This window comes from Ambystoma mexicanum, chromosome 10 (assembly GCF_040938575.1).
Source record: "Ambystoma mexicanum isolate Mex_15411 chromosome 10, UKY_AmexF1_1, whole genome shotgun sequence".
Lineage (NCBI taxonomy): Eukaryota > Metazoa > Chordata > Amphibia > Caudata > Ambystomatidae > Ambystoma > Ambystoma mexicanum.
In genome coordinates this window covers 1,438,578,223-1,438,604,054 of record NC_090932.1, presented here as the reverse complement: position 1 = coordinate 1,438,604,054, position 25,832 = coordinate 1,438,578,223, and the positions used below count along the sequence as shown (strand labels likewise).

At 46.0% G+C, this 25,832-nt stretch overlaps 1 protein-coding gene across 8 annotated transcripts in view; it reads right to left on the bottom strand.

Annotated features, from left to right (window-relative positions):
- HECTD4 (HECT domain E3 ubiquitin protein ligase 4) overlaps positions 1–25,832 on the bottom strand; it is a 4,298,785-nt gene that overhangs the window by 4,081,962 nt on the left and 190,991 nt on the right. For all 8 annotated transcript variants that reach the window (XM_069619495.1, XM_069619492.1, XM_069619493.1 and 5 more), the window contains exons 5-6: positions 6,225–6,333; positions 270–408 (exon numbers count right to left, since the gene is read on the bottom strand). In XM_069619495.1, the coding sequence (XP_069475596.1) occupies positions 270–408; positions 6,225–6,333 (248 nt within the window). The remainder of the gene's footprint in view (positions 1–269; positions 409–6,224; positions 6,334–25,832) is intronic.

The following is a 25,832-nucleotide window of genomic DNA, read 5'->3' as shown; positions in this document are numbered from 1 at the left end:
AATAGAACAATGACAGCATGGACGTTTACAGTACAGGTGTTTGGACTAGTGTCTACCATAGTATCGGGCATTTAAATATTTAATGGAGGGTAGAATACAGCAGGCGTTCCAATAAAATTCATCAGAATATTTATGTACACTGAAGCATTTTCTGCAGTGTTCAAATATGACTGTTGAAAATAAGGAGTAGCAAAAGTAATACAATTTCAATCATGGTATATTCAGAAATTACCTGTAGCTACAAACAAAATGAAACAACGCCTTTTTACCTGAAGGGTATGTTGGTCAAGGATCTGGAAAAGGCATTGCGGCTTGGTATCAAAGGACACAGGTCGATGAAGAAGCCTACCATTGCCGAATGTAATCCACCCTGGCTCCAGCTCCTCATTACGACAGTAAACAAAGCCTCTGCAGACAAATCCAATATTAGCTTCTTTAAAATAATATACATTGCTTACTTGATGCCATGATAACATTTACTATGCATGATCACAGACATCCATCAGTATCAACCATCAGGGAAACATTTTAAAATGCACACTTCAAAACAAATTACTCTTGATCTCAATAAAACAAGATGCACAGTAATTTTATACATGGAGCACAACATGGTTTATGATGGAAGGTGTCCAAGAGGGCCAATGAAAAGTACCACTAGTCATCAAATATAGGATGATAAAGTATTACCACCAATGGAAATACCCAAATCATTAACCATTCCTTTGCCACTATGACCCTTGATCTATTTAATGTACGCAAAGCTGGGTTAGCACAATACTGATATATGATATGGCATTTATAACGTGCCTATACACAAGTGTTTCAAGACGCGACGAGATAAGGAAGGGGGAAGAGAGGGAAGACAGACACCACTCTTACTAGGCCAGTGACATTAAGATCGCGCAAGTGCAGTGGTGGGGGCAGTGCATAGGATAAACAGTAAAATAAATAAGACACTAAATAATAAAACTGCAGCCAGCTGGTGGCAAGTGCAAGGGTAAGTGCCGACATCAGGTGTCAAGTGCTGGGAGGGGTCTGTAGGGATACAGAAACAGTCCCGAGTGCAAGGGTCACCAGGGGGGCAGTGCAGGTGTGCAACTGGTGGGGAGGGGTCCTGGGCCCGAGATCTCAGGGTAACCAGGTAACCAGTGAAGATTCAGGCTCAGTCACAGCAGGGAAGAGGAGGAGAGAAAGCAGATGCAAAGAGGAAGGTCTTGAGGTGCTTCCGGAACCAGAGATGTTCTCCTCAAGTTTCAGAGAGGCAGGGAGGCTGTTCCAGAGGGAGGCCCCAGCTGAAGAAAGTTCTATGACCAACTCGTTGCTTGGAGAAGCGACTGACCCTGAGGGAGTTGGAGGCGGATGAGCGAAGGGCTCAAGAAGGAAGATATTTAGGAAGAGAGAGTGGAAGGTATTGTGGCCCCAGAAGGCCTTGTGTGGACAATGCAGAGGGTTTTGACTAACTTAATCCTCACTGCCACAGGGAGCCAGTGCAGAGATTTCAGTGCTGGAGAGATACGATGCCTGGGCTTGAGGCCAAGGACAAGTCTTGCAGTCCTGTTATGGATGAGTTGCAGAGGGCGGAGAATAGAGGCAGGCAGATTTAGAAAGAGGCTGGTGCAGTAGTCCAGCCTAAAGAGAGCAAGAGCTCTAGAGACAGTGAGCTTCTGGGGGAAGGAGAGGAAGGAAAGAATACCTCTGAGGAGGTGCAGCTGGTAGTGTGACTTCTTAGAGACATCTGAGATGTGAGGAGAGTATGGAGTCAAAGATGACCCCGAGGTTTTTAGCCGCACAGGTGGGAGCAGGTAGAGGGCCAGGAGAGGCTAGCCAGAGTGACAAGAAAGGAGGGAGCAGGTGTGCCGATGAGGAGAATCTCGATCTTACTGGTATTAAGGCAGAGATCATTGGTGGCACACCACTCCTGGATAGCAGACAGTCAAAAATTAGAGAAAGAGAAGAGGTGGCAGAAGGGAGCGTGAAAATGAGTTGAGTGTCATCTGCATAGCACTGGAAGTTGGGACAGAGAGCTGCAACGCGGTGGGCAAGATATGCCAGGTATTGGTTGAAAAGCCAGGGAGAGAGGTTAGACCCCTGGGGAACACCACAGGCAGAGATAAAGATAGAGGAAAGGAAGGAACCAAGTTGGACCTGGAAGGGCCGATCGGAGAGGAAAGAAGTCAGCCAAGTCAGGGCCTGACCTGTGATATCCAGGTTATCACGGAGACAGTTGAGCAGGATGGAATGGTAGACCATGTCAAAGGCAGAGGAGAGATCAAGTAAGATAAGGATACAGGGGGTGTTGGAATCAAGGTTGGAGAGCAGGTCTTCACGGATGTTCAGAAGAGCAGTTTCCATGCTCTTGGCAGCTCTGAAGCCAGACTGATGGTCATGGAGACAACCAACAGATTCAGTGTGAAGATTAAGCTGGGAGATGGCCAGCTTTTCCAGGAGTTTTCCCAGAAAAGGAGTGATGGAGACTGGGCGATAGTTAGCCGGGTAGGAAGGGTAAGCAGAGGGTTTCTTAAGAGGAGGGTGCACAAGGGAGTGCTTCAGGGGGGAATGGAAGACTCCAGTGGAAAAGGAGTGGTTGCAGAAGTCAGTTGAAGCAGGAGCCAGGTTGTCAATGTGCAATGTGGTCCTTGATGGTTTTGGAGGAACAGGAGGGAACCTGTTTTGACAAGACTTTCATAGATCGGACTGGTCTAGAAACCTCATCATGGGAGAACAGGGGAAAGGCAGAGATAGGTGGTCGAAGAAGGGCCAGAGGAAGAGCAGGGAGGAGGGGGGACAGGAAGAGGGAGAGGACAGGATGTCCTGAGTTTTAGAGATGAAAAGAGAAGCCAGGGCCGAGCAGAGGGTCTGGGAGGGGACGGGAGAGGTAGAGACTGCAGCAGGATTGGCCAGCTCCTAGCAGATTTTAAAGAGTTCGGCCAAGTTGTTAGATGCCGCAGAGAGGCAGGCTTGGATGTGGGCTTCCGTCTTACTGTGGATGTAAGAAACTTGCCTGGGAGAAAGGTGGGAGAGAGGTGCTGGACATTTCCTAGTAGGCCTCTGCACTACTTAGAAAATTATTTCCAGGGCCTCTTTTGGCTCCCAGTCCGCCCCTGCTTGGGAGACGTGGTGAATCAAATACTGGCTAAGACAATACTTTAATGATTTTCTCGAAGAAAAAAATAGAGTTGTAAGCAATACATTTAAATGCATGCTGAAAACGCATAAAAAGCATATATGATTTGTTGGTAAACCTTGTGACTTACCGTAAGGTGCCACGTAGTCCAGATCCCAGTTTGTTTATCAGCCGACCTCAACCGCGCCGTCTCAACCCCCCCCCCCCCCCAAATCTAGGAACTATCTCCCCCATTACCATATTAATATCATCTTCTCTCCCTCTGTTGTTGCTATCCAGCCTCCTTAACCAAAAACATTACTTCATCAATCCACCAGTAAGAACTTCCTCCTAATTCCTTCTACTATTGAGCTTTACCAATTCTAAGCATCCCACTCTTCTCCATCACCTTTTCTTCTCGTCCCTTGGTGCACCTCCGGCCCATCATCAACTGTGCCCTTCTAATTGTCGACTAACATGCATTATTCTCTCAATTGACATGCATGTATCCATCACATCTTACTTACTTTGTCACTATACTACTCAAATGGAATATGTATGCCCTCATGTAACCTGACAATGTTCTTTGTCACGACTCACGGCAACCCGCCACCCACCACAACACCGATTTAGCAAGGTCACTATGGCACAACATCACAGCCTTGATAAAGACCTGCTAGTCGAAATATGCACCTGCTTTTTCCATGTGATTGGCACTGTATGTGCTCTAAAAACAGTAGCAACTTCATGCTAATAAAACCAACACTACTAACGAATTAGTAAGGCTCATTTTGCTTGTGCCAGATGCACTACCTTAACAGGTGACATTGATTAAAATCTGGCGCCAAAACACACAGGGTTCCCAACCTCTTTCCTACATCTCACCACACAGGACTTGGAGCATTGTCCCTCAGGAACCCTGGAACAGTCAGCAGGACGCACAATTGACAACGTAACAAGATCAGCGCAAGGATCCATTGTTCCATTAATGCTCTTACTGCTACCTGGTTTAGACTATAGCCTGACCCACATCGTTCTGAGGCCATAACAATGGCAGTAGCCACTATACAAATATCCAGTAACATATCATGCATTAAGTTTACCACCTTTTTTTACTATTGCTTTGTGCTCCTGTTCGTCTGGAAGGTTCCATGGGCACAGCTGCCAACTCAGTTTGAGTTATGTGTGCTTGAGAGCATGGTTATTAAGTTGCCTTATATAATACCACTGAAAGTGGTTATCCCGGTCAATGTCTGTCCAGTATGTGGACTTACCACAGAGAGTAACTGTAAAATAAATGTTAGGTAAATAGCCTGCTGAGCTTCAGTGTAATTAAAAGGAGCTTCAAAGTACTTAACCCTATATTAATTTTCGTAGAATTGTTATAATCTTGATATCTTGCATAACCTGGGTGTTGGTGTGCATGTTAAATTAGTTTATGAGTTCCAAGCTCCTGTGTGACCTTGGCACATCCCCTTGCCAATATCCTCATCCTGGTGTCTCCTTCTTCCATACGATCATGGGAACAAATACTCATGGAGACCTGCGCCAAGTGCATCATCAAAATTTAATGACAAATTGCAGTTGCCTGTCCAATGACACGTGTTTCAGCAGCTCGCCTTCATCAAATCGGGGCGAATTTCTCTATATTGAATGGAAACCTTGCAAACCAACTACATGTTAAATTTGTATCAATCGTGCAAATATTAATGTGTATACACACAACAATGGTTATTTGTGTGAAATATGAAATGTGGTCAATATAGAGAAATGTGCCCCGATTTGATAAAGGCGAGCTGCCGAAACACGTGTCATCGTAAGGGCACACTGCAATTTGTCATTAAATTTTGATGATGCACTTGGCGCAGGTCTCCATGAGTATTTGTTCCCATGATCATTTTGAGCGGTTCTTTGGCTTTTCACAGCCATATTCCTCCGAGACGCGACAGGGAAGATAATTCACATAAGTCGACAAATATCAAGCAGACAAAGAATTGAAGCAATTATAAAAGGTGTCGCCTAGCAGACCAGCCCTAAAGAGCCTTGTTTTTTATTGAACACAAATTCCATACATCGCATAAATCAGAAGAGCATGTAGTGATGGACTCCAGACAGTTACTATTTGATATTCCAATGTCCATTTCATTGGTTCATTTTAGCAGGTACTTGTTAGTTTTGCTGTGGCACCTATAAAAAAAAAGGTCTACCTGCCAAAATGCATTGCAATGGAATATGCCATTTCTTCTCTACATAATGTATTGGGGCATTGAACATTGTAGAGAAAAAAAGCAGAAATAAAACAAAGAGGCTCAGTGTTTGTCCGCATGCCTGCAGTAACATATTTAATCTTCATGGAGTGGATTGAGGGCCTGAAAGGTAATACTAAGCCGGACATGGTTCATTGTAAACTTGATGCATAATGCAAAGAACCTAAATGCCATGCGCCTGACCACTGAGTGACACGGTCTTTAGATTTAAATCCAACACAAGTTGTGTTGCTGCATTTTATAAAGGGGGTGAAAGAAAACACACTGACAGTCAAACAAGAGCGATACAAGTTGTATTCTGAACCTTAGATGACCTCCTTGCACTGCGGCAGCAGTCCGGTCCACGGGATAATCTTAACTGTTTTTCCACCAGGCACATTGTCACAGTAACCTTTCATTATGTTCAAAGTTAAGGCGGTAATTTGCTTCATGTGTTCAAATGTTTACAAACGTGACTCAGCGCATGCTGGGACACTTTCAGGATGAAACCTTACACAGACCACCGGCCACAAATGTCTTGGGAGACGGGGTGGACTTCCCTATAGGGAACGCTGCAGATTTCCTGGTAGGCCTCTGCACCCTGGGCCTCTTGTGTGGCATTTCCAAATTGTGCCATGGGAAAAGGATTGTACTTGAAAATGTGTAGTATGGGGCCACTCAGAAAATTATTTCCAGGGCCTCTTTTGGCTCCCGGTCCGCCCCTGCTTGGGAGACGGGGTGAATCAAATACTAGCTAAGACAATACTTTAATGATTTTCTTTAAGAAAAAAATAGAGTTGTAAGCAATACATTTAAAGACATGCTGAAAACGCATAAAAAGCCTATATGATTTGCTGGCAAACCTTGTAACTTACCGTAAGGTGCCATGTAGTCCAGATCCCAGTTTGCTTATTCCCCTACCGACTGAGTTAGTAGTGTAAAGATAATGGCCATCTGCTGCAAGACAACGTCCTAGATCTGCATCTGCAATGTAAACAAATAGCGAGAAGCTAGAAAAAACCATTTACGAGAAAATAGCTGGAAAACTACAACTGCCAGTATGAATTAGCAATAACGAATATGTTGGAAAAACAGCCATGTTTAAGATTGTATTTCTGTTTGGAATACATTGTGGCATTCCCTAAGACTACGTGCGGGCTAAACAGAGAATTCAAACGTTTGGCGAGGGAGAGATTATTATTACAAAGTTCAATAAAGATTTTCCATAATAACTTACTAGAAAGTCTTAATTCTATTAAAGCCACAGAGGCGAGCATTATGCTTCTCTTTCTTTATTTGAATACATAAAGAAAGCTCAGCAGCAAGGTATTGTTTATGCACTTTCTATACCAAACAACTCATATTAAAGGTACATTAAAAACTACATAACAGAACACTAATGTGCATCTAGAGTCCATAACATCTCAAAAAAACAGCAAAACTTCATTTCCCATGATGCTCCTAAAAGTTATCCAGTGTCCATATGCATGTGATACTAGTCCTCCAATAGGCATGCAGAGCTCCCATAAACAGTCCAGAACAAGAAATAACTTCCTCTTTAGAGGCTGTGAACTGGGCAGTCCTTCAGTGTGAAGAATCCGAGCTGCGGTCAACCAGAAAAGGAGGCATTGAACTGCGGATCAGACGGACTGGTCTGTAGACGCTGTCAAGAAAAGAGGCAGAATATAATTACTTCATGCGTATGATAACCCTAGTTCCCTTTGCGGGGTGGGAGAGAAAAGCATTGTATTAGTGTAAAACTATGCATGCATTTTCGATAAACGGCTTATTGCAATGCTTAGAATCATTCTTAAGCGGCACGCGTCGCGCTTTTCCTTCGCTGGGTGGGATAATGCTTGCCTCCGTGTCTTTAATAGAATTAAGACTTTCTAGTAAGTTGTTATGGAAAATCTTTATTCTATGTCAAGACCGGAGGCTCACATTATGTTCTTTCAAAGCTTACTTAACACAAATGAAGCAGGCTGTTCTACTGGTTTCAGGTAGAACTCTTTGAATATCGACTCGCCTGCACCATCAGCCATCCTCATGATGTCCTCTAAATGGACGCCAACTTGGAAAGCTTTAGAGGCCATGGCTCACCTAACAGAGTGGCCTCCGAATTGGAGTGCATCTATCCCCGCTTGAGCTAGAGTCCAGCGCACCCAGCGTGCCAAAGTAGGGGCTGAAACTGCTTTATGGGGGGTCTGCGAATAGCTATGAGAAGCTGACCGTCAGGCGTGGTCCTGAGGGGAGCTGTTACTTCTTCATAGGCCTTAAAACACTGAACTAAGCATAGCTTGGGTTGTTCTCTGAGAGCTGGGTAAGAAATCACTTTCAAGTCGCACTTAGTTCTTCTCCGTATGTGAATAACGATACCGTCAGGAGAAAAAGACCTGCCGCTAGGTCTAGAGCTCTGACGTCTGAAACTCTCCTACAGGAAACTAGGCAAAGCAAAGTAATAAGCATGCCAGAGAACACCGTACGTGATAGCTCTTCGTTAGGCGGCCACGAGAGGAAAAGAGTGAGCACTTTATTAACGTCCCATAGCTTGTTATAATGGGACGGAGGCGGCACCGTAAGCCGGACGCCTTTTAGCAATCTGCAAACGAGATGATGCTCCCCAGCTGGGGCCCCTTGTATGAGATTGTGGCCTGCAGAAATCGCTGATCAATAAGCGTTCACTGTTCTGTATGCAAGACGTCTTTCTACTAAAGAGGCTAAGAAATTGAGAATTTCCTCTAAAGGTGCTGAAACTGGATGAAAATCCTGGTCTTGACAAAAGACCCTCCACGCGTTCCAGGAGTTGGAATACTGCTTGAGGGTAGCAGGGGCCCAGCTCTCCTCAATGAGATGGATTGCCTTGAGGGACATGCCCGGAGTCCTCCATCTCGCCCTGAAATCCTGCAACCCGCTAGAGTCAGGGACCCGGAGAGGAGCAGGGGGTGAGCTTGTTTCCACGGATTCAATAGAAGATCTGGAGACTGGGGTAGAAGGATTGGAGAATCCGTAGAAAGTTCCAGAATAACTGGGTCGGGTCTCCAGCTGTAGAACACTGGAAGCTGAGTGTTGAGACAAGATGCAAAAAGATCTTTGGTCATTGGACCCCAGATCTGTTGCAGGCAGAGAAAAATATTCCTGCTGAGTCTCTAGTCTCTGGAATCGACGTAATGGCGAGAGTGCCAATCCGCTATCACATTCTTGAGACCCGGAAGATATTCCGCTGCGACGGAAATCCAGTGATCTAGGCAGAAATGCCAAAAGTCTTTGGCTAGTTCTGCTAGCGGACGGGACTTGGTACCACCCAGATGATTTATGTATTTTACAGCGGATACGTTGTCCATTTTTAGTAAGATACAGCAGCTCACTTTGTTCCAGGCAAAGGAGCGAACTGCGAATGATCCCGCAAGGAGCTCTAGACAGTTTATGTGCATCTCCAACTCCTGTGTAGACCAAGTCCCTCCTGTGGCCACTGTGCCACATCTTGCTCCCCAACCGGAGCGACTGGCGTCCGATTCGATGATATCTGGGATGGAACCGAAGATGGCCCTGCTGTTCCAAGCCTCCATGTGCGTGAGCCACCAATTTAGCTCTGTTCTCGCCTGGGGAGACAGTGTCAGGCATTGAGAATAAGAGAGGCTGCGCCTCAGGTGATGACCCTTCAATCTTTGCAGTTCTCGGTAATGAAGGGGTCCTGGAAATATTGCTTGGATAGACTAGGATTGAAGGCCTATTACTCTTGCTAGCTCCCGCAGAGAGAGTAGGTCCTTTTGTAGGAGTCTGCGAATCTCCCTTTTGGTTGAATGTATTTTGGCAGCTGGAAGACGGAGCTGCGAATTTTGGGTGTCCACTACGAACCCTAGAAATCCAGATTCCTGGAAGGACAAAGAACTGACTTCTCCCAATTGATGAGGAAGCCGAGACTGTGAAGCAAATCTATGGCTAGCTTGACCTGTTCCTGCAATAGCTCCTGAGATTGAGCCACGAGAATAATGTCGTCCAGGTAAACTATCAGTCGGACGCCTTGTTCTCTTATATGAGCTACCACCGGTCTCAACAGCTTGGTAAACGCCCAGGGTGCTGAAGAGAGCCGTAAGGGTAAACTCATGAATTCCCAATCTTGGTGTTCCCAAGAGAATCTCAGATAACTTACTTGTGCCTGATGAATAGGCACCGCGAGATAGGCATCCTTGAGGTCCAGGAGCTTGAGCCAGTCGTTTGGTCTCAGAAGATCCCCGAGCATGTGGATGCCTTCCATCTTGAAGTGACGATAAATTATAAAATCGTTGAGCGCTCTCAGATTTATCACGGGCCTCATCTTCTCCTTCCTGCGCACCAGGAAAATTGGGCTGAAGAAGCCGCCCCGAGTCGAGCAGGGGCGAATCGCCCGCTACCGATATAGGCTGTGAATTTCGCTGTCTAGCGCTCTCCGATCTATTTCTGACATCATTTTGGGGGCAGGAGGACTGGCCTGAAAGGGCTGCGTAAAAAAATTCTAGTCGGAGACCACGCGCTGCGTCCCTGACCCATGCGTCCCCTGACAAAATGTCCCAAGCACTTGTAAAGAGCGCTAGCCTCCACACAATGGGTTTAAGCGGCGCAGGCGCTGCTATTAGTAGACTGACTTGAGGGTTGCTGGGCTCCATTGTTAGGTCCTCTCTTCCAGTAGCAACCTCTGCCTCGTCTTCTTAAGGGAAATAAGGTATTGGTGCGCTCTTGCCAGGCATTTTGTTGCCACCTGTGATATTGAGGTCTTCTGTCGAAGGAATAACGGCCGGAAGAGCGACCTCGACCGGCCCTGGAGAACATTTTTCATGCGAAAACCCTCTTGGAGGCCTGTGCTTTGTCCAATGCGGTAAAGGTACCTACAAACTTAGACATTTCTTTCATAAAAGGATCGCCAAAGACTAGGCCTTGAGCGGCAGCGCCAGACACCGCGTTTGCTAATTCTTTTAACTTCGAGTCTATTTTGAAGAGTATGCCCTTCCTTCGCTCGGTGGAGATAGCGCAGCTCACATTTCTCAGTAGGTAGTTGGCTCTCTGAGCCCAACCGGAGGGAATCACTGGGTCAATTGGGTCTGAAGAGCTGGAGGCTTCTTCCGGCAGGTCTAACATTTTTGCGAGAGGACCAGTGACGTCCAGCAGCTTCTCCTGACAGGACTTCCAGGCCCGGTCGATGCCTTTCCTAGTATCTTTCACGTGTTTTCCCAAGAACGTGATCATCTTTCAATCCAGTTCCGGCATCATTTATTTATTTCCATTTATAAAGCGCACAACAGCCCTAAGCAAAGAATATTTGCTTAGGTGCTGGTTAGATAGGAGAAAGTCTTGGTGTTAAGTTACAGTGTAGTTGTTACATACAAGCAGTTACGTGTTGGGTACATTGTTGGTTGGCATACATGTTATACAATAAGGCGATAGTTATACGGTACATAGTAAGGTAAGTAGATAAACAGTAAGGTAAGGTTATAAGGCATAGCAGCTGAGAGAGTATGGTCTACTTAAAAAGAATGGTCTTCAAGGCCTTTCTGAAGGCCTTGAGAGAAGATTCTTTCTTAAGTCTAAGCGGGAGTGCATTCCATGATTTAGGTGCAAGCACTTCAAAACTAGAGCCTCCTGCTTTGGCTCTGTTAAAGGCGGGGATTATGAGTTGGTGTGAGTATAGGTCACGTTTGGGTTTGGTGGAAGGTGCTGGACATGGACATTCTGCCCGAAGTCTCGCCCTGATCTCTTTGTAGAGGGGCTTAAGCAGCCCGTTAAAAATATAGTCGGTTGTTCTGGCTGATGGTTCCCAGTCGGTGGACCTGGAATGTATTCAATCTTTGGGAGCGAACATCCCCTTAGTAGGTGGCTGTTCCCCGGTGTTTCCCCTGGGGATGGGGGTTGACGCAATCCCCGAGGTTGAGGGTTTTGAACCCCAGATCTGAATATCTTCATCTGAAAAAGAGTGTGATACATCATCATCATCATCATCATCATACAATCTTGTACTTTGTTCATCTTCTATGCCCTGTCCAGCTCCCTCCGGGCTTGAGGGTCTAACAACCCTGTTTTTCTCCTCTGGGATAGAGGGTCTTTCAAAGGAAGGGGTTTACCTTCCTACTCATAAAGGCTTGTTTCAGCCTGGAGAAGGCATCAGATACGGCAGCAGTGGCAGGAATCGATTGGAGCGGGGGGGTCGGGGGTGTTAGAGAGCTCTTGCGAGCCAGACTACACCCACCTTGAGTAAGGTTGCTTTCTCTTCTGGGTCTTTTTCCCCCTTGTCATAGATGCCCCTCGCATGCGCTCCTCCATGTTCTCTCGGCGCTGCTGTATTGGCGGGAGCATGCCTGTTACAACCTTTTTGATGCCGTTTTCAACCGTGGATGCGAATACCTTTTGAAGGCTTTTCTCCATAGCCACTTCGTCAATATAGCATGAATCCTCCTCACATTCCGACCATGCCTGGTTTGATTGAGGGGCATACTGTGCTGCCATGATGATTAAGCACCTTACTTCTCTCTTTTTTTTCTTTCTACTGGGCTCCCTGATCGCCTTCTCTCAAAGCCCAGTTGTTGTACTATTAAGTCAGATCAGGTAATAATTTCATATATATTTCCTGCTTCTTTTTTTTTATTGGAGTATTTCACTCCTGTTCTTTTCCCTGATCCTGGACCTTGTTTATGCTGCTGAGAGCAGGTATATCCAAGGACTTCTGTTTGTTTTTTTATTTTTTTATTTTGTTATGCTGACAGAAGAGAAATTGTAATTGACAGCTCCGGCGTTCCCATTTACCGCTATTCCGCGGGCAGAAATGCTCACGAGCGCGCCGGAGCCTGGAGAAAAGGACCAGGGAGAGCAGAAGCTCCCCCTGGAGGCTAGCGGGCGCACGGTGCCCTGCTAGTGGCTGCGCTGGACTACTCCGGGGAGGAAGGCAGAGACACGGCGGACCCGCTGCAGCAGTGAAAGGGACGCCGCAAGTTAATAAAGAATGACATGGACGAAAACGTTTGTTTACAGGTTGACTCCGACGCCAGCCGGAAGAAGCTGGCATCGGTAAACAATGAGAGCGGCTGACAAGAATGAGAGCCCTAAAGCATTACGGAAAACATATCATAATAACAATCAAACGATTCTCATTTATAAAAGGAGTATAAACAATGAAGTCATATTACAAATATTGAATAAACAGTTCTGAATAAGAAATGAACTTATCTCATGCTGTGAGAAGCAAAGAAAGAGGAAGTTATTTCTTGTACAGGACTGTTTATGGGAGCTCCTGCATGCCTATTGGAGGACTAGTATCACATGCATATGGGCACTGGATGACCTTTAGGAGCATCATGGGAAATTAGGTTTTGCTGTTTTTTTTAGATGTCATGGACTCTAGATGCACATTAGTGTGTTCTGTTATATGTACCTTTTAGTGCACCTTTAATATGAGTTGTTTGGTATAGAAAGTGCATAATAAATACCTTGCTGCTGAGCTTTCTTTACGTATTCAAATAAAGAAGGAGAAGCATAATGTGAGCCTCCGGTCTTGACATAGAATTGCTCACTGATGAAGACTAATCAGTTTAGCAATTAGTCCTGTTGGATACATTGTGCCATCTGCAGATTGGGACTTTGTAAACTTACAAATCGTGCTCGCAGAGGGCCAGGTGATACCAGTGACACCTGCAGTGCAACTTGGGTGCCATATCACTCCCAGTGAAAATGACGCCTCCAAAATTGGGGGCATTGCCCACTGCATTCGTTATTTGAATACGTTACACCACAGGTGGACCTAGGCAACTCGGGGAGCAGGATGGTCGATAAAGAATTTGCAGAGGTGACAACATAAGCATTGTTACCATAAAGTATGTACCTTTTTCTTCTAAATTGATACTACTACCTCTTCCAGCAATGCATAACAAATTACAATGGAGTGGCACTGGAAGCAACAAAAGTAAAGCAACCTGCTTAACAAATAATGTGTTGCATCACAGGCTTCACTAGAGCCCTGCAGTCCATGCATCACAGGCTTCAAAAACCTAAGCAAAGCGAAACTGCGTACCCTGCATGCAGATTTCCTGAATTGATTTAAATGAGCACCTGCGTGGCTCCTTGACGAATGTTCCACCATCTCCTGTGTACGTACTTAAAGGATAACCAGATGCATACACGGGGGTGACACAAAACCTACTAGCCCACTCGCATTGATGAGGAGATTTTTTGAAGGTAGAGTACCATTTGCATGGTATTCAACTGTGCTAGTGAGTTTGGTGATGTGTGAAACATTTGACATTTACTGCAAACAGACTGTTTGCAGTAAAAGGTAAATAAAAGCTTCACTGTACATGGCTGACCTTTGGGCAGCATTGCACAAAATATGAAGTGTGCTTATGGGGACATGCACCATTTTACAGAAAGCACTGTTAAATATAACGTCACCCATCACCATGGGGCGAGAGCATTTATGTTCAGTTGAGTGTGTAAACTAAGGAACCCAGCCCCACCCCTCCCCCTGCAGGTGGTCTAATGGGACCTTTAATAAACTGTACGGCCTGATGTGACAATCCATCTAGAGAGGGTCTGCTTGTGCACAGCCACTCCTTTGGATGAATGTCAAAATGCAACAGTTGTCCATCCATCCTGTATTTGCCAGACCTAGGAATGTAGTGGCTCAGGGCCCTTTTACGGCACAGTCTATGGAATCTCCCTCCCGCCTTAATTTTATGAGATGAGGAGAGGCGGAAGAAAACTGGAAGCTGAATTGACAAGTTGATGCGTAAATCACTAATTTTCCATAGAAAGCCCTGATTCACCCGAGGCTTCATTTTGTCTTTTTGTAAAAACTGCACAAAGCATGTAAATAAGTCACTAGAAGTGTTATGGCCAACAAGAGCAGCATTTTAGAATGAGGGACTTAAAAATGCAGCTATACGCCGGTTCACCTGGTGGTGACAGCTGTGCCAAAACCCAACTCTAGTCCCATTCTACTTCATGCAATGCACAGGAGAATATCGTATGACCAAGTCCTTCAAGAATTACAATGGGTATATTAAAGAAATATTTGTGCACAGGCCTATGCATAAAGAAAAAGCACAGGGATATTATCCTCTCATAGTAGTGACCTGCAGACCGTCCTTCAATTCGAGCACAATAAAACAGTTTCAGACGAAATGTCTGAATAAAAATTACCAACCCCACCAAAAGACCTAAAAAACACACCATGAAAAGTTCCAACTACCAAAGGTTTGAACTTTTCATGGTATGTGTTTAGGTGTTTCCGTGGGGTTGGTATGGCGTCGGGGGGGGGGGGGGGGGGGGGGCTGCCGAGTGATTTTTCTGCCGCTTTCTTGGTCTGCAGATTCTCCAGGCTCTCACCTGCCTTGCTGCCAAACAACCTCAAGCCGTCAAAAGGTATATTAAGTAGTCTAGACTACACATCAGGTGCAAATCCAGATTTTCTTAGCCACGCGAATCTGCACAACACCGTGCTAGAAGCCATGGACCTGCTTATACTATCCACAATGTCCAATCCTGACTGAAGGCATTCCTCCATAGCCTCTTTACCATCCTTCACTATAGCCAGGAAACCATCCTGTTCCACACATTCCGGATGCGTTCAGCCGCTGAAGACATGCAGTCCCACAGGGTAAAAGTAAATCTTGCTAATGTACAAGTGACATTAATTGATTTCAGGGCCATGCTGCCCGAAGTAAAGGCTTTCCGGGCCCAAGCATCAACTTTTTTTATCGTCCCTATCTGGTGGTATTGATGGATAAGCTGATTGCCTAGTGGAAGTTGCAGCTTGAACTACAAGGCTTTCAGGAGAGGGCTGCTTGGATAAATACTCTGGGTCTGATAAGGCTGGTCTATATTTTGGTACCAGTTTTTTTATTTACTGCTGCAATCGAATCGAGATTATTCCAATTTACCATTACCCTTTTTTGTAAGGCTTTATGATATGGTAAAACAGGATCTTTTAAGGGACCCTCACTCAGGATATCAGTCATGTCATTCTGGTCAAAATACGGGGAAGCTGCTTTCCATCCCATAAAATCGATGACTCTTCCCATATGATTTCTATAACTGGGATCAGCATGATCTGTAGGGTCTGGCCTCTCAAAATCCACTTCAGGTGAAGTGTCCAAGCCACTGGCATTTTGCAGACAATCATACAAGTCTGTTATTTTTGATTGTGGGTCCACCAGTTCTTCAGGGACCTCTCTGGCCCCAAATCTAACTCCAGCTGGAGTGACGTCCTCTTCAGAGGAATGTTCATCATATATAGAAGACATGGATGTAAAGAATTCCTGCCTAGATTGAGGGTGAAAAGCCTTTTCAGGCAAAGAAGGTGGAACTTGTCTAGGCGTAGAAAATGGCGTCGACTTGGGCCTTGGTATTAGAGAAGGCCCTGTTCAAGGCGTCGATAAGGTTAGACGCTGCCTTTGACTGTGTCGAAGGAGGTTGCGATGCGGTCGAAGAAGGCAGGTGTGGACGCCATCTTTGTAATCGGTTTCAACGCTATGGCCGTCGACAATGTCGAGTCAAGTTTTGCCTTCGACGTCGACGCAGATTCCTTTTCCCCCCGATTTGTGCACCGGAGGCTTAGATTTAGAGTGAGGTGTCGGGGAACTTTCCCTCGAAGATACTAATCTCTTTTTCAACCCGTGCGTGTTTGGATCTGTCACTTCGAGTGAGTAGAGGCATGAACACCACGTGGCAACTTCGAGGGGGCCTGGGCTGCTTTCTCGAATATTTTGTAACATTGAAGCCCTGAAGGCCTCCCATTTTCTTGAGGAATCGTGTTTTGAAGGGTAAGTTACTCTCCTCTCTGAAGAGGACAAGGAGGAAGAATACCAACATTGCTTTCTAGACTTTTTCATCGAAGACGAAGAAGACTTCCTCGAGCGACTTTACGATTTTGACCTCGACTCGTGACGAGATTTTCTAACTGATTCGTCCTAATCCTTTTGTCTTTTCGAAGACTTATACTTGTCCTCCCCCACCGCCAGCTTACCTTTGCGTTCCCTAAGAGCCTTATTTGACATGGCCTGACAGGACCAGCACTCATCAACGCGATGGTCTGGGCAGAGGCACCAGAAGCAATTCCGATGGGGGTCGGTAAGACATCTTCCTGCCACACGTCAGACATTTTTTTAACCCTGTCTTGGGTGTGGAGGGAGTCAAAGACGAAGAAATCGTCGAAGATATTTTAGATGTGCCGTTCGTGACACGAAGCAGTTGCTTCGGGAAAACGGAACTGAAGTAACGGGCGCTGCTCGAGCCCTTTATACAGTCGATGACGTCGACGCCCGACGGCAGCCCTCGAGGGACATCTACTCCGAACACAGCGCCCCCTGGTGAAATTTTTTTTCCAAAGCAGCTGAAGCTGGGAAACGATTATCATAAGATGAGGAATACGTGGGAGGACACAATCCATTGGAAAATGAGTTATTTTAGACTGCTTTTTCCTTCCTTTTCTTGTTGCTCCACTGCAGTCTTTCTCCCTTTCCTTTTACCAGAGGTTTCATTCACTTTTCTCCCAATAGAGATTCCCTCTACAAACTGCTTTGTATTAGATGGAACAAGTTACTTACCTGTAACTGTTGTTCTCCAGCATGGGTCTGGTATGGATTCACATGCTCATGAATATTCCCCGTCAGGCTGGGAATCCTCAGTAAAAGAACAAAATCAGTTTCAGTTTTGTTTCTGAACTGTCTTTCTACTAATAACCAATCACTGGTATCTGGGTCATACTGCCCCCAGCCAATGACTGCCCTCTACCTAAGCCCCTCCTCTGGCAGCCATCTTCAGATTTGGTAGCACGTAAAGTGGCAGTAGGACCAAGAGAAGAACCGCAGAGGGGTAGGAGGGAGGGTTCACATGTGAATCCATGCCAGACCCATGCTGGAGAACAACAGTTACAGGTAAGTAACTTCTTCCTTCTCCAGCATGGGGTCTGGCATGGATTCACATGCTCATGTATACAAGAATACATAGCAGTACACACGTGCACAACCACGGGATGTGGCAAGGCTCAACATTAAGCATTTCAGCAACTCAACATTAAGCATCTCTTACCTCCTCACCAGGCTCACCTTCAAGCAAACAGGTTGCGCAGAATGGCCTGGCCGACTCTGGACTCCTCCCTGGAATCACGGTCGATGCAGTAGAATCTCGTGAAGGTGTGCGTCAACCTCCACGTAACAGCCCTGCAGATGTCCAGCAGGGGCACACCAGACAGGGACGCCGTAGTAGCAGCGATCGCTCTGGTTGAATGGGCTCTCAGATGGCCGGGCAACGGTCGGTTTGCCAACCGGTGACAGTACATGATGCAGCCCTAGAGCCATCTGGAAATGGAAGCCTTGGAGAGGGCCTTCCCTTGGTTCGCAGCGCCAAAAGTTAACAGCCGTGATGTCTTCCGAAAACTCTTTGTGCGGTCCACGTAGAACTTCAGCGCTCTAGCTACATCCAGCGAGTGCAAAGTCCGCTCAGCCGGCGACGAAGGCAATGGGAAGAAAACGGGTAACACCAAGGGCTCATTGAGATGGAAGTCAGACGGCACCTTGGGCATGAAGGAGGGGTGCGTCCTCAGCACTACCCTTGTCTCGTGGAATAGTGGGTATGGAGGTTTACAGGAGAGGGCCTGGATCTCTCCCACTCGTCGTGCCGAGGTGATGGCCACAAAAAACGCTGTCTTCCACCAGAGGAACTTCAGCGGCGCCGAATGCAAAGGCTTGAGTGGAGGGCCCATGAGCCTGGTCAGCACCACGTTGAGCTCCCACGCCGGGGCTGGAGTGGAACAGTCCTTTCATGAACTCCTTCACCAGGCGGTGCGACAACCGCCCCGGAGTTCTGGTGTAGCGGGTACTAGCCACCAGATGAAGATGGATGCATGCATGTGCCAGCCCCGCCTTGGCCAGCGACAGGAAGTACGGCAGCACTTGAGGGGCCGTAATCCGTAGAGGGTTGATATTCTGTGCACAGCACCAGACAGAGAACCTCTTCCATTTATGATTGGATTTGAGGACATTTTTGGTGATATCCTTTGATTTGTACTCTCGCAACCAATATCTTTCCTCAGATCTATTTGATTATTAGAGATTAATACATTTTAGGTTTGATTTTGTTATCCTTGATTTGTCGCATAGGTGTATGCAAACAGAGACCATGAGCTCCTCCACTCCGTTAGTGAAAAGTAGAAACGTTTTTTGTTTTTGCTTACACCTTCCTCTGCGCCAATAGTTCCGTGTAGCTTGTGCTGTTCCCAATTGGGATAAATAAAAGATTCCAATCCAGTGTATGAAAATATTTTATTGGATGATTTGTACGTTAATTGGCCCTTTTGGATGACACGTGTTTCACTGCTGCACTTTGCCTTTTTCAAATCCGGGCTTTTCCTAAATTTGCACGGTCCCGTTTAGTTATTGGGGTCAAATCCCATCTGCAAACAGTCCAGTATGTGCTTCAATCTGTCGCTTATACACATCCGGCCAGCCGCCGGTCTTCTTTCGGACGAGGAAGTACCGCGAGTATACTCTGGAGCCCCAGAGCCTCTTTGGGACGAGCTCATCTCGCCCTTCTTCAGCATTGCTCGTACCTCCAGAAGCAGCTGTGGAATGTGGTTTTCCTTCCTGGCCACAGGTGGAAAATGGGGACACTTCTTTTGGAACTCCAGAGTGTGCCCCTGGGTCAGGGCATCCAGCACCCAACTTTTGGTGGAGATGGACTTCCATGTGCCGACTAAGTTTGCCAGCCGGCCTCCCACTGGGGTGCTCGGGTGAGGGCCCGACGTCACGGCCAGATCAGTCTTGCTTCGCCGAGGCCTTTGCACCTTGGGCCCCTTGGCAATGACAACGGTGTCCACCGGCCTTGTTGCGGCCTCTGTAGGCTTCCTGCAATGAAGAGCGGGCCGCCTGACAGTACGACTAGGAGCTGCTGCCGAATCCTTTGGAGGAACCTTGAGACTTGCCTCCGGAGGGCCGAAAGGACGGCCGTCGTTGATGGAGAGAGCCCAAGGCCCGGGCCGTCTCAGTGTCCACCTTGATGGCCAGCAGTGACTCGTTCACTGCCTTGCCGAACAGGTTGTTCCCGTCGAAGGGCATGTCCAGTACCCTGGTCTGCACATCCTGACAGAAGTCGATGGCCCTGAGCCAACCATGCAGGCGAAGGCAAACGCTGTTGCCCATCTGGCAAAAACCGGTGTCAGTGATATCCGTGGCCCGCCCTCTTGTCGCCTGGGAGAAAGTCCAGGAGGGGAGTGATCTTGAACCACAGCTCCCCGTCGTAGCAGGGCACGATCGCGAGGGTGTTGGCTGCCTTGATGGTCGTCGCTGCCGACGAGATGACCCGTCGACCCGTCCCATGGCGTCCAGCTTCTTCCCCTCACCGTCTGGTGGAGAAGTGGAAGTTGATGCCGTTGCCCCTACCGATTTCTTCTTGGCCACCGCGGAGACCACCGAATCTGGGACGGCTGTGCCCTGAGGCAGATAGGCGCAGAGTCTGGGACCCGGTACTACTACTCGTACCGGTCCCTCTTCGCAGGGGCCGTGGACGCGTTCTTCAGAAGGGACAGTCCTTCGTCCCAGATGTTGTCCAGTAACGGTACTGAGAGGACGGTCTTCCTCTTGGCCTCCCGTCGTTGGTAGAGGAACCCCTCCTTCTGTTCTTCTCACTATGCCACCTGTGTGTCAGTCTTCTCCTTCTCCACACTTTCAGACACTAATTTCTTCAGTTGCTTGTTCATGTCATTTTCACTTATTTAACATTAAGAAAATACGTGTTTTGTTTACTTTGTCATCCACCGAAACGCTGCTTCAAACCTTGGTCTTGTCTCGTTTGTACTATTTGTTAGGGAGAATTCTCTGTTAAGACTAATTTCCGAAACCTAGTGAGTCCCCCAGCAGCTTTGCTGGATTTTTGGGGTTCATTTTTTTCTCCTGCTAAGAGTGAGACTCTCTTCCACTCTTAGACATGATTTGAGATATCCTTTTACTTTGTAATGTGTTTTATGAGCTATGGGGTCTTTTACTCCATAGGGTTTCATGTATTTTTGGTAAGTGTGTTACACAGCACCCTCAGTGCAGTAACACAGGGGTGTCATAGTGACCCCCAAACATAAACTCCATACCCTGGGACTGATTACTGTCTCCCAGGGCATGTAAAGTCACCATTGACTTTACTAGTCTTAAATTGGGAACAGAACCATCATATTGTGGAAGTACTGGTATGGGTAATTAGACTGCCCCTGGGTCTGTTTTTCGAGGGGGCACTGTGCAGTCCCCCCTCGTCGAGTTTCTGGCTGGTGGCAGTGGTTACCACGCGAAATATTCCACCGGAATATTTCCTATGGGATTTTCCCATTCATTTTAAACGCACCACTTTTTGGTGCAATGTTAAAGATACCGCCGGGTTATTTATTTAATATTTATTCCCCGGTTGAGTCTTTTTGCCAGGGCTCAGTTTTAAAATGGCATTTGTGTTCGCCTCTAACTCCAACCCAAGTCAAGCCCTTTGTTCCACTTTTTGGCGGGCTTCTCCACAGAGGCCTCCAAAAGTGGTGCCACTCTGTCTGGGTCTACAGGATGTGTGGGAGGGGGGGGTTTAGGCACCCTGGACTGAGTTGCCCCGGCAACTCAAGTCACACTCTTGTGTGATTGGCCCAGTGGTGAGCCGCCCGGCTCACCACTTAGCATGTTTGAGTGACAGCTAGGACTGATGAATGGGGGTTTTCTGCATAAAAGCAGGGCTTTGGGGACTGGAACTTCAGAAGTCGCCACAGGCCCAAATAATCCGAAGAGGGAGAAGCTGAGCCAACCTGCAACGACGACACCACCGGTGGAGCCCTGCTGAACCGGCTCACCACTTCCCAACGACAGAGAAGATCTTCATCCCGGAGAGTCTTCTTCCTCTGAGCTCGTGGGGATAACCAGTTCGCCCTCTTTTTCGGCTTCCTGGATCGTCTCATGGTCGAATCGCCCGTGCCAAGCACCCCGGCGGCCGGATTGCCACGCTTCACCACTACCGCGAATAAAAGGGTAGTACCTTTTAACCGGGAAACTCTGCGGCTGGTTTCTTCCCTGGCAGTGCAACGACTGCCAGCTTTCCTCCACATCGAGATCTCCTCTTCCCCTGGACGAAGCACCGGCTTGCACCCGCTGCCAGGAACAACTGCCCCCGCTGGAGCTTTCTCACCATTTCAGGTACTGAGTCCCGCCTGGTGTCCCTTGCAACAGACTATTCAAGGTGTCCCGTAAATCCTTGACATTCTATCCTGGGGTGACTTGGGACCTAACTAACTAACTTTTCCTGACTTGAGCCAACCCTTTTTGAACTCTTTGCAACGACTCTTTAAAAGTACTATTCAACTGTGTGATCTTGGACACATTCCGCCTTGCTCTCTTCAAGAGTGGACCTGCCCTATGACTTTCTTGCTCCTCAGTAGATTCTGCCTTTTCTGACTCTGGTTCTCCTAAAGTGTTGGTATTGTGTATGTTCCTAATTCTAACTTTTTTCCTCCCTTTTTAATTAACTTATTGGAGTGCCATCTTAGGTTAAGCGCTCACCTCTGTCTGAAAATAAGTGGTGTTTTAACTAAGACTTGTTCAATAAGTGATCAGGGATGTATATATATTAATAGTGACTGTGTTTGAACTTGCTTGCCATATTAGTGTTAGTGTATTTTACAAAGTGTGTTTTTAAATAAATAATTATATACTTTTATACCCAAGCTCTGGTCAGTGTTTGCTTGTGCTCCTGTATTTTGGTACCTATCTTGTATACTCTTTATACTGTCTAACTCTTCTTGAGAGAAGTCTGGCTGCTCAGCCACAGCTAAAGCAGAAGACCAAGTGGAAAGCAAGGTCACACAGCCGCTCACAAGAGCACCCCAGCAGGGTGTGTAGGTAGTTGAATCTATTCGAAGTTGCTTTCAAAAGTAAAAAGTAAAAATTATTTTTAATAGACAATAATGGTAGTCTTGAGATTCAATTGTTTTCCAAAATTGGTTTATCCACCGAGAGTTTGAATAAGAAAAATATATACATATCATGCGATGAAAAGCCACTATGGCACCCACATACGCCAACTGTTTCATGTATAAATTTGAAATGGACAATGTACTGAACCAACAAGTATGGAACAAAGACATCCACTTGTGGACGCGGTATATCAATGACATTTTTGGTGTGTGGAGGGGCACTAGGACCGCCTTCGACACGTTCTTTGAATATCTGAACAACATAGATCAGCGCATCCAGTTCACGAGAGAGATCTCCCATGACACAATTACCTTTTTGGACGTTCTCATCAAAAAGCAATCAACTGGCTACAGTACTTCGCTATTCAGGAAACCCACAAACCGCAATAATCTCCTACATCGTCTAAGCTTCCATCAACCGAGTCTGCTTAGGAACCTCCCGTACAGTCAACTGCTTCGGGTGAAGAAAATAGTTAGCGACCCAGAAGATTGCTTAGCCCAACAGCTTGTGATGAAGGATAAGTTTCTAGCGAGAGGCTACAAACAGAATGAACTCGACACAGCATTCACCAGAGTGAGTAGCCTGACACGAGACACTTCGATTACCACTCAGGATCCAAAGACTAAGAGAATTAAAGACACCTGTGTATGTTTCTAAATTCTCGGTCCAGAGCAACAGAATAAAGAAAACCATCAATAAACATTGGAGTATTTTGAGAAACGACACTAGAGTTCAAGGTTTGTTTAGTGAATTACCAGTGTTCGCCTATCAACGGAATAGAAACCTTAGAGACGAATTGGTACACACAAGGCCGCCTCTCAAGGAGCCTATAACTCAAAGGACTGGAACATTCCCTGGTCTACATTGCATTAACTACAACTCAATAGTCAAGGGGAATGTCATCAACCATCCCAGAACAGGGAAAAAGATTCTACTAAAAACATACGGTACTTGTGACAGTGTAAATACCATCTATGTTATCAAATGCCCATGTGGCAAGTTCTACGTAGGTCAATCCACCAGAATGACTAAAACTAGGTGGTATGAACATCGGTCATGCATCCGCAATGCAAACATGAACTCAGCTGTAGCCCGACATTGGGTTGACAATGGACACAATCTGACCCAGATGAGATTCGTGATTTTAGAGACACTTACGAAGAACAGTCCCCATGAAGACTTGAACCAACGTCTGAACCGTAGAGAGGCATTCTGGATCGACAAGCTAAGTAGCTTGACCCCCAATGGCATCAATGAAGAGATCAACTACCACTGTTTTTTATGATCCTAACATTTGTTCAATACGTTCTTGACTGCTGGCACTATTTCCTGTATGTCATGCCTGAGTGTTAGTAACTGTACTGTACGATTATCCTTGTACCCGAAGAGTAATCCCCTTTATGAACCAGGATGACACTGCTCTTCACACTATATTTGTGAATGATTACTACGATGTGTAACTGTATCCAAGCAATGGAACTTTGTTGTATCTCTTGGACATACGTCCTAACCCCAAGTATTACCATGAACATGACATTAATGTATAATTGCATTGCAGCAATGGAACCCCGATGGACCTCCCGGACAGACAGACTGGGACGCAAGGTGCCATCTTAGGATGTCACCACCACCAGCAGGGTTGATTACATGCAGATGCGTAGATTTCGCAATAATGATACATTAGTTTGAGTTTACTCGCTATGTAGCTATTTTAGGACCCTCACCTCTGGGAGAGGGAGACCACTTAAGAATACATCACCAGTCGATAGTGTTTGTACCGGCAGCTTCAGAACCACACATACCGATCCATATATTCTACATGGTTTGGATCTTGCACTAGGTCCCTTTTTCCATATGATGCCGCTTTATCACAGTATTTTTTCTATTTTCATTACAGTACGACTTTTTTTAGATTTCAGATTTTTTTAGTGACCACAATTCCGCCTGGGTAGAGATGAGGTATGTTAAATATGTGGATCATTGCAATTCAAGCCCATTGGCCTGATTGCAGTGTCTTTACTTTGACCGCGCGCGCTTCGCGGTCACGTGTCTTTAAAAGAAAGCGTTGCCTTGGCGACGCTTTGATACGATAGCCTCAGATCACAGGAGCCGGTCACAGGAGAACGCCTGTTCCTTGCGACTCGTAGGGTAAGTTTGCATTACTGCTAGAATTTTGTCTCTATATACGGATCAGACCCGTTTTTGCAACTATATACACCTTTTTGATTCCAGCACATTTCCTGGAGGCTGCGCTTCAACGCTGACTCCTTGTAGACAGTCTGAACACTCAAAGGCTTCTTTAAGCCACTCATGCCATACTGTGCTTTCAACCCGCCTCAGGTAAAATGCTTTCCATGAATACTCGCTGCATTCACTTAACATATTGTTTAATGGTCTTTATCTGCATCCAACAGGGCCTCATTACCCTTTTTTCTTTTTTCCTTGTTTACCATCTACGTACCTCTACAATCACAACAATATGGTATGTTGATTATATTATAAGTCACTACTGTTTGGTTTAATTATGTACTATCGATTCATTGTATGTATATTGCTTATAGACCTGCCCTGATGAAGGAAATATTATTCCGAAATGCATTGGCAATTTTCATGTTCTGATTGAAAAAACATATATGGCGGTTTCCTCCTCACTAAGGATTTATTAGTGACTTTTCATTGCATGATATGTATATATTTTTCTTATTCAAACTCTCGGTGGATAAACCAATTTTGGAAAACAATTGAATCTCAAGACTACCATTATTGTCTATTAAAAATAATTTTTACTTTTTACTTTTGAAAGCAACTTCGAATAGATTCAACTACCTACACACCCTGCTGGGGTGCTCTTGTGAGCGGCTGTGTGACCTTGCTTTCCACTTGGTCTTCTGCTTTACATGTATTTTAGATTTGGGTGTCTCCAAATTTGTCACAGCCAGCTCCTTTTGAACATTTGAACACCGATTGTACAAACAAGCAAATCTATTGCTCACAACTTTTTGAAAATTGGATGAATGTGGATTCAACAATTAAAGTGGTGCCCACTCATCTTCCCTCTTGCTCAGCCACAGCTACCAGGTAAATCTGGGTGGTATAGACTGCTACCAATTGGGTTTACTGCCAACACCTATAGTCTTAAGCCTTTTGCAGTGGTCCATAAGGGAACTGTACAGGTTTCTGCCTAACACTATTGTTATTCACTTTTGGTCTGTCTCCCTAAATCTGCTCTTCTTCCATTACGCTCGCTTCTTCATTCTGCAATTCGGATTCTTTTTCATCTTCCACCCAGTCTTCTCATATTTCTCCTTTTTTGCTCATATCAAGTGGCGTCGGTTCATCAGTGCTGTGAATTTCATTTGCTTTGTCTTGTCTTTAAATCTATTCATGCTCCTGCTCGATATTATCTGTGTGCTTTGATTTCCCTTTACCATCCACCATGTAATCTTCGTTCTGCCTCTCAGTTCCTTCTTTCTGCTCCCTCATCCTCCTTGTGCTGCTTGCCACTTTTTTTCTTTCCAACTGCTTGCTCCCAAACTG